The sequence below is a fragment of the Purpureocillium lilacinum genome (assembly GCF_023168085.1).
Source record: "Purpureocillium lilacinum CBS 284.36 DNA, scaffold_3, whole genome shotgun sequence".
NCBI classification, from domain to species: Eukaryota; Fungi; Ascomycota; class Sordariomycetes; order Hypocreales; family Ophiocordycipitaceae; genus Purpureocillium; species Purpureocillium lilacinum.
The window spans coordinates 1,720,032-1,729,604 of NW_027072113.1; the positions used below are offsets into that span (position 1 = coordinate 1,720,032).

The following is a 9,573-nucleotide window of genomic DNA, read 5'->3' on the forward strand; positions in this document are numbered from 1 at the left end:
GGCCACTTCACTTCGATTGAGTCCCTGATAACCTCTTGGGGATTCAAGTTGTGCGATTCGTTTTGACCATTACTTTGGCTGTTCTCTAAGGTCCCTTGCTCAGTCGCTGCTGATTTCTGCTCTTGGTCAGGTTGATCAGCGTGGCTTGTTGGCTCGGGCGGAGAGATGTCAGCATTGCGGTAGTCGTTGTGGTCATTGCTTGAACCGGTCTCTGATCGACGAACAGGTGAGCTCTCTTCCTGCTGCGCCTCTGGAGTATCTGTGCTACCGGTCGTCCTGGGTCCAGCTGTGCGCCCCTCACTGGGTTGCCCAAGATTCGGTGTTGATGTTTCTGAGCCGGGTGTGTCCGAACGCCCAGATGGCGAAGCGTCCCTCGCTGTTTGTTGCTGCGGCGTTGGGTCCGGCGTTGGGAGAGTCGTTGGTCCGGTTGGTGTGAGAAGTCTGGTTCGGGCTGGAGACTGCGCTGTTCCGCTTGTTTTGGTTCGTTCGGCATCAGTTGTGCTTTCAGCCCCTTCCACTCCCGAGTTCGAACCTTCCGGGTCAATGCCTAGTACGTTTTCGTCGAATTCGTACAGGAAATCGGTCAAGATCGAGTCGTAGTCTTGTCGTGGAAGTGCGTCGGGAGACTTTGACTTTGGCCTGTACTCGATCACGGTTTCGGTCTCGAGACCTTCTTCTTTGGTCGGATCGAAGAATTCTTCCTCGTTGAATTGCACGTCTCGAGACAAAATAACCCGGTTGAGCTTAGGGACCCATATGCGATAGAGATTACTCGCTTGATAGCCAACCAAGTATCCCACGTGCGCCCTTGGGCTAAGCTTGAATAGCTTGATGTCTTGTCCTGCCTTGTAGCGGGGGTTCAGAGGATATGCCCTGCATCCGAATGCGTAGATGCCAGACCAGTCCGGTCGGTGGTCTTTCGATGAGTCGAAGTCGACATTTGGTGGTCTGTACCAACGGAAGTGCTGGTGGAACCATCGGTCTATGGTCTCCTTGGGGGATAGCCACCCGTTTTTCCGTCTGGGGAGGATATTATGTATCCAAACGACTGCGCGGTAATACTCTGGCCATAGCTCTTGTGGTAGTTGGCCAATCGCACAGCGCATTCGTTGCTGATTGATTCCCCCTGGTCGCTCGGCACCTCCGGTTGGTTCTTTGGTGTTGGACGGCGGAAGTTCGATGTCGATGCCCACCCCCTTTGCCCAGGTCTGGAACTCAGAGATGGCTTGGAGAGGCAGGTTAATGACTGACCTTTCATTGTCGATCCTGATCTTGCATATCGATGCACCCGTGTGTCTCTTGATGCGGGCTTCAAATTCCATCATGATCCTTCCGGTTTCCGTCTTTGAGGACAGTGACCAAGAAAACATCATACCGCTGTATTCATCCGTGACGAGCAGGATGTAGCGGTGTCCATTGTATGCCGCAGGGAACTCGAATAGGTCAGCAAAGATCCGATAAAACGGTTGTCTTGCTCTGTTCGCCGATTCCCTGCGGGAGATAATCTCATGAGCCTTGCCTTGACTGCAGGCTTTGCACTGAACCGTTGTTGGGCCCTTGACTCGGACTCCCTTTGTCCGTAGGACCAGATGCTCCAATACATCCGGTCCTGCATGGCAGGCTCGGAGATGCCATTTGTGAGAGGAGTCCAAGCGTGGAAGAGGCTGCTGCCTTGATATTGCCAGTCTTCGATGCGGGGCGGGCGGCGTTCCGAAATAGGAAAACACGTCTTGGAAGGCGTTGAACACAGAGACTGGTGATTGCGGACGCTGCAGGTAGGAACGGGAAACTGGCTTGTATTCGACTATATCGAGATCATACATCTCTGTAAGCCGACACAGAACGTCATTGTCCCAAAATGTCCCCATTCGTAGCGTATTATCGAGTCCACAGTACCAAAGTCCCTTCTTCTTGAGCCTTTTTCCGCTGACAATATTCGTATGGAACCTCGGAACATAGGCCACGTTGACGAGGACGAGATCGCGCGTGTTCTTTCCATCCGCTCCGTCCAAGACGTTTTGCATGATGCGCGTGCCTCGTGCTTGTACCTTTAGAGAGCTATCGCCAATCATGACATAGTCCGCTTCCGGTGCTTCGTGAGCGTCGCTTAGCAGGTCTCTGCAATTCACAACATGCGTTGTCGCCCCGCCATCAAGGATGGTGGAGTTGTAGAGCGGATGTTGCTGGTTCAATGCGGCGAACACGGAGTCGGTGGTTCCGTCGGACAGTGTTTCAGTGCCCAGCGTCAAACCAACGAAGTTGCCGTACTTTCGCAGGTCGTCCTTGTCAGTCGGCTGATTGGCTTTCTCGGGAGTCGCTGATTCCTTCACCGCGTCAATCAGGCTCTTCCACTTAGCCTGCTTGAGGGATTCTTGGCAGTGTCTCACGCGCCCTGGCTTGATGTGGTGCTTGTCGCCTTTGTACGACCCATTTACTGCGATGTGAACGGCAGCACAATCCGTCGGCTTGTAGCGGTGCATGCGAGAAGGCAGACCACACGGGCATGGGCTAGCTTGAGCGCTGCTGTCGGTGGCCATGAAGACATTTTCGGATTGCTTGCTGGCCGCCCTGGTGTTGCGGACTTCCTCTGCGAAGAGCTCGGCCAATTGTCGAAGCGTGTAGCCATCTCTATTTTGGGTCTTTCTGTTGCTGGCGACAAGACCGCGATATTGCTTGGACCAGGCCGAGTCAAAGGCAGCGACAGCCGTGAGGAAATCATTGATGGTGGAGTCCCCCTCCAGCTCTGGAATCTTGTGTCTTTCGCCTTCGAGCTTGGCCTTGTTCCAGGCAACGAGCCAGTCTTCCACCTTGGTCCGCTTTGTTTGGCCTAGGACGGTTCGGTAGTTTCGCCGTGCTTCTTCCTTCATTTCGTTGGAAGTTGGCGCAAGACTTGACTTTAGTTCGCGAACTATGACGCGCAGGTTGGATCTGGAGGAAGCATTGTTCAGGTAGGTCCTATCGACCGTGGAGCGTACCCAGGCTGCAAGGTCGGCGTACGCCTTCTGAGAAGTGGTGTAAGTCACCATTTGGACCTTATACTCCGCCTGGAGTCGTGTGAGTTGGGTCCATTGCTTCTCAGGCAGTTCGACGATTGCATCAGGCTTCGGTCCCGCCGCCTCAGGATTCTGCTGTCTCTCTCGCTCCCAGCTCGCGACACGATACTTGTTCAATTCGGCTAACATTTCTCTTGACGTCATTGGCGGCAATGGCTCGTCGAGATTTGGGCCATTCGTGTCAATGTCGACATATTTGAGGATTTTGGCCGTTTCAGCTCTGGCGATGAAGTCTTCATACCAGTCACTCCAGTCGGACGACTTGGTAAGCCTTGCTTCGGACGTGGACATGGTGTTGTTGTAGCTCCGGATTCGCGCTAGCCGAGATTCGTGGGCAGGCGATCGGTTTCGTTATGCTCAGCGGTCAAGTCGCTAAACGGGCTCATAACTGTCAGACGATCGTGCCCACGTCATCCATATTTGGCATGCAGTCAATTGATGAGAATTATCTTGAAGAGCTGTCTGTAAGCGCACGACAGTGCGCTGCTCTTTATACACAAAGGAAAGCTTTTGCTTTTGTGGTGCAAATTCCGTGTAGCCGAGGCTGCTGGTGTGCTTTGACCCCAACGGGGTCCAAGCACCATGCAGTCATGCAGGCGCTCGACCTTAATACCCGCGTTATAGGATCGCGCTTCCGCGAACAACTACAGGGCGCGGGCCGTATGTGACATAAGGCTGGCTCTCTGTGCGACAAGCGGCCTCTGAAGAATGGGAATACTACTGCAGCAGCGCCCAGTTGTTAGATAATACAGCACAGCTGTTGCCCATTCCTAGTTGCCCGAGTTTTGATGCGCTGTGAAGGCCGCTATTTTGTTATGCGTATGCCGCGCATCGAACCCAGGTCAGTAGCAATGTGGTACAAAATCGACTTCGAATGCAGCGTTGGCAAATAAGACGACCTACTATGTGGTAACCTGCCGAACAATGTTGAAGCATTGATGATGGGCGTCTCACGCATAGGAGACGACGAGCAGCGTGTGGAATTATACCACTTCCGCCCAGCAAAAGCGTCAGGATGAGCTGACCTGTGGGACTGAGCCATTGGATTCATGTCATGACCATGGTCAGCTGAGCCGGGCAACAACCCGTCGCGACCATTTCTACCGGGAAAAGTGGAGTCGGGCGGATTAAGGTAAGAGCGCGTTGTGGGGAGGCCGATAACCCCGCACGGCAGAGACAGGCGCGCATATATAGCAGCTGCACCCCCGCGGATTGCTCAACAATATACCAATGATCGACGCCTTTTATGATGGATGTTCGAATCAACAATGACGTGAGCACGAAGTCGCGGGGAAATCGCGTTATCAAACGGAGGCCAGCCAGTCTCGCCAGTAGATGGAACATCAAACTTCTACGCGGTCTCCAAAGGAAGTTGGAAGAAGACCCTGAAGCAGACATTACGGCACTACTACCGAATACCTATGCTGAAACGTTGCTGTCGTACAAGAAAGGTAGCTGCTACCCCGTCTTCTCTGAGTTGAAATTTGACACCCTTGTAGCAGCGGCTCAGAACCCACAGCCGGCGGGCCCACAGGAAGACATTCGGTCGAAGATCTCTCCAGAGCCATTCGCTATTATATCCGAACTATCATCTGATCTCAAGGACCTATTGGAAGGATCCCAATCACCCAGCGCAGTTATAGAACTTCTTCAGGAATCCGAGCGCCTTTATGAGGGCGCAGGAGCGTCGTCCGGGGTTTTTCGGGTCAGCAAGAATATCATTGTCAAGATCACCAACAAAGCATCGGCATTCACGGAGATCGGCTCCTTGCAATACATTCAAACACACCTCCCCACCTTTCCGGCTCCACAGGCACATGGGTTGATTCAGCTCGGCCTGTTCTGGCTCCTTTTCACCTCCTTCGTGCCTGGAATCGACCTGGAGAAGGCTTGGCCACGACTAGATGAGACAGGGAAGAAGCATGTCAGTGCGCAGCTTGACAGCTTACTGAATGAACTGAGGTCTCTGCCAAAGCCGAGGGATCAGCCCCTAGGTGGCGTCCAAATGGAAGGGTGCAAGGACGCAAGGCGCGGGGTGCGCGTCAGCAAGTCCCCCATCACGAATCCATTGGAATTCCAGGATTTTATTTTCAGTGGGTCAAGGTCTGCGTCCCCAGTGTATAGGCAGTTGCTCCGAGATCTAGCTCCGGCTTCGTCTAGATGCGTTTTCACTCACGGAGACATCCGCCCAGCCAATATAATGGTAGGGAAAGAAAATGACGGAACCTGGACAGTGTCTGGCATCATTGACTGGGAGGCCAGCGGCTTTTACCCGGAATATTGGGAGTCTGTGAAAATGACCAACAATCTTACTCCCAGGGATAATGACGATTGGTACTGGTATTTGCCGAAGAGTTGTTCACCTCGGCAATATGCAACCCAATGGTTAGTGGATAGGTTGTGGGACCAGAGCATGGATAACAGTTGACGAGTCCTTAATCACTCGTCACCGAAGCTCGCAAAAGATGTGTGTAATTGACCTTGAGTAGAACAGAACTTGCTTTAGGCTGAAGGAGCAGCCCGCTTCACTCGTCGGAGTCGTAAACGAATTCCTCCGACACAATCCTTTGATTGCCATCCTGGTCATCGTCTTCGTAACCTTCATAGCCTCCGTACCCATAACTCACCCCAGACTCGTCGCCACCACTGCCGCCGAAGTCCTGACCATAGTATTGCAGCATCTGGGCCCTCCCAGACTGCCAAGTCTCTGGACTTACAATACCAGCACCAAGTAGGGCGTCCCAGATTTCAATTACATAATCCTGACAATTCCAAGACAAAGCCTCGCCCGGGACAGTGATTTGTCGTATCTGATTTATCATGGGAGACAGGTTGCCCTCGTGCATCTGCCCCAGATAAGTGAGAGGCTGCACGCAGCGCTGTGAACGGGTAGGGTTCGTTCGCCGATGGACAGCTGTAAACGGTCCGTCTTGAACTTCTTGGGTAACCTCGAATATGTGCCAGGCACTGTCCGCAGTGTCCGAGACAGCAAATGCCCAGTGATAGTAGTTTCCGAACTGAGGATAATAAATGGCACACCACAGCTTGAGAAGTGAAGAAGATCCAGTATTGACTGCCGTCTGGCCGGACTTATCCTTGCCAGACTTCTGCTTGTGTGACTTGCCGGACTTGTCCTTGCTGGACTTGCCCTTGGAAGAGGCTTTGGATCGGTGAGAAGATCTCGTAAACATTTTGACAGAGACAACGCTGCAATGGTGGACGTGTGCAAAACTGGTGAAGTGGGAGATTCAGGATTGTTCAAATCAGCGACGCCCAGCTCCATTATATAGCTCTCGAAATCTGCATCGGGCGTGCTCTGTCCTACTGCATACCGCGATGCAGTTCCGTACCAACCTGACACTACATTGAAGAAACGACTCAAATGGTTTGGCCGGGCTCCTCTCGCACTTGGAGGAGTAGCGTCCAAGTACAGTGCCACCGAGCTGTAGTTCCATGCAGACAATGCGCATTTTCGTGACGAATCCACGCTTGGGTGTCGTGCATGGCCCCGTTCGCGCGCAACTAGGATGCATGAAGTTCGCTCCAGCTTGGTGACAGAACTGCTGGTCCTGCCGTATCACCATATTCACCAGGCAGTGCCGTGCATGAATACTAGCAGGGGGGATCGCAGGCATCGACCAGAGGGTGCCCCTATGGACATTCGTGCATGTGTGGCCGCTGCCTTCGTCCTTCGACGGCCTACGAGGATGTACACAACGGAGCTCCCCGATAATGCTGAGTGCAAGCTCAGAGGCAACTCACAAGGAGACCTCAGACACGCCATCAAAAGATTTGACAAGGATTCAACAATCCATTACACAGAACGACAAGTCCACGATCGTGTCTGTCGTTAGGCACATCCGACGTTGACCTGCGTGACCCATGATTTCGCGGTTGGTCGTTTACTTGCACTGTGCTGATGCGCGCGAAGCGCGCAAAGCTGTGGCGTCGCGCGCAGGCTTCGCGCGCAACATGCGCCAAGGCAAGGTGGGCGCCTCGCGCGCGAGTGGGGTTAGGTGGGCCACCTGGTAATTTTTCCATCCGGGCGACGTGGCACATTGGCCCACCTGCCTCGGTCTGACGTCGGGAGGCCCAACACCCCCCGCTTGGGCGTCAACAACGCTGTGCAGCATCGCGTTTCGTACCGCATGTCGCCTTGATGTCGAAGGCATGCATTGTAAACATCGCCTGTCGGACAGCTGATCCCATGAACAAATTGTAACCCATCGCTGAGCAATCCCAGATCGCCATTTCCCCCCCATGCCTGACATTTCACCAAGCCCAGCTGATGGCAAGTTCACCGTCTCACGTCGACCCCTGGGTAGTGCTAATCTTGGTGCAGGATCCGAGTCGAGATCGCGACCTGGCCACCTGGGGCGGTGCAACGACAGTCGGCCCGGGTGTTTACAATAACAAGGAGACGATGCTATGGGAGAACAGTAGTGCCTATTTCAAGAAGCCAGGGGATACGGAATGGAAGCGGATGAAGACGACCGGGCAATGGACATTACCAGAACGCTGTTCAGTCTATCTCACTGGCGGGGAAATCAGAAAGGCCTGATCACGTCGGTGCCTCCTGCTAAGAGCCCCAGAGCTGCTGGTATACTAAACTCATGTTTTCAGCGTCCATGATGAAGGTCAGCCGGCCGGGGTGATCTGGCTTCTCCCAAACCTCCATAGAAAGGCAGTTGGACTTCAGCGCGCCCATCGCCAACTCCTCCAAGCGTTGCGGGTTTAGCCGGAATGCCGTACCCACCATTTGTCCGAACAATCTTTCCAGGGCAGCTGCGTCGGCGCCTTTGAATACGGCGCTCCCTTTTATGACCACTGTAGCACCATGCTCAAAGATGATGCATTTACCCTCGCTCGATTCCCGAACATGGATGCCAAATAGCTCCCGAGCAATATGCTGTACCTCCGCCGGCATCAGATCAACAGTCATACAGCAGCCTGCTGGATCAGCTGGGAAAGACAGCAGGATAGCAGCTTCGCCGGAGTCCTTGACGATCGCAGAGCATGCGTACGGGGGGAAAACGAATGGGAGGTTTTTTGCCTTCGGTCTCGCATAATGATACTGAGGATTGATGTCAAAGTCAATTGTTGCAGACGTTTCCATGTGGCTTGTGCTCGGGACTATATGATCGTCTCCCGAAACAAAACCTGGATGTTCCTCGACTTGTACGATCTCGGCTGCGTCGTTGATACACATATCCTGAGGTCCAGCGAAACTTGAAGATGATGGGACGTGACGTTGTTGCACACCTTCAGTGCGTGGCCGTTTCAAGAGTCTTGGTTCAGAGCGCGGCGCCTCTAGGACCTCTGGTAGCGTGGTTTTGTTCAATGTCAAGAGTTCTACTAGGGTGAGCTCGATGTACAGTAGATACAGAGGCCAGACCCACTGCAGCGTTTGGGCCCGCGATTAGAGCCAAACAAGATGTGCTGGATACGTGCCGTCATGGACGGATGAGCTTTGATCTTGGAAGCCTCTTTGGCAATGTGTCGAATAGTAGACAGCGGGAGTTGCTCCACAGAATGCTGCAACTTGGGATTGCGTTCGGCAGCCAGGAAGAAAGCAAACCAAGTCTGGAACCCTGCTTCTAGAAAAGAACGTGTGATTCCATCGCCAGAGAGGTTCTCCAAAGCAGTGTCAAACCCAGACGGTGCTTTGCTGGTGTCCTGGACTTCCGTCAGGTATTGCCTGAGAATTTCCACAACTTCTGCCAAAAGGTTTGCGGGCCTTTCGCCGTTTGGCACTGTCGGATTGATGGGTAGTACCGAATCGTCTGCCATTATGGGCAGACGTCTCACGAGAAAGGTGATGCGCGCGCGAGACGCACTGCGGGGAGCGGCCTGGTAAAAAGGGGTCCGCGCGAGGCCCGCGCTCTGAGCGGGGTTCCGCGCGGGCCGGAGCGCAGAATCTCGGCAGCCAATCAGCCTGCTTACACGTCGAGCACCAATAGCGTAGAGCACCAGCAGCCCGATGCAGGCGTCCGCGATCGCTCGCTCTTGCGAATGGCTTTGGATCACTGCCAGGGAAGGCGCATTAACCTATGTGGCTGTCTCGGTGACAATTAAGACCGTGAGGCGATGGATTGCCGACTCCGGATCGGCGTGTCGGTCCGTGGATATCCCGGGCAGTAACGACGCGATCGCGTACGATTGAGCTTTTTCGCGGTGCTGTTAACTGGGCAGTATAATTGGGAGAAAGAAACCCCGAGCAGATTCGCGACCGCAGGATACGGATGGGATTGAAGGTATCTCTGCCGTGTTTGACCCAACACCATGCCGCGGACTTCTTGGAAAGCTCCGAGTGGAGCACAGCCCGACTGTGGTGGACCTGTCGTCGCCCAGTGTGATGGTCACGTGACAATAACAATGCACTTCCCGTTCCGCCACCATGAGCGCGGCAGCCGCCATCAACAGTTTTGCGCCATCAAACATGGACGAACACGAGGCTACGAGATTGCTACGTTTGCTGGAAGAAGCTAAAAGTCAACTCAGCCAAGAGCAGAGACGACGA

At 53.8% G+C, this 9,573-nt stretch overlaps 1 protein-coding gene across 1 annotated transcript; it reads right to left on the minus strand.

Annotated features, from left to right (window-relative positions):
• Window positions 1-5,578: 5,578 nt before the first annotated feature.
• Window positions 5,579-6,244, minus strand: PLICBS_004148 (uncharacterized protein; the record flags this gene model as incomplete). The annotated part of the gene is made up of 1 exon (XM_065600447.1): window positions 5,579-6,244. The coding sequence occupies one exon, from the start codon at window positions 6,242-6,244 to the stop codon at window positions 5,579-5,581; it is 666 nt and encodes a 221-aa protein (XP_065456519.1).
• Between the last annotated feature and the right edge of the window lie 3,329 nt (window positions 6,245-9,573).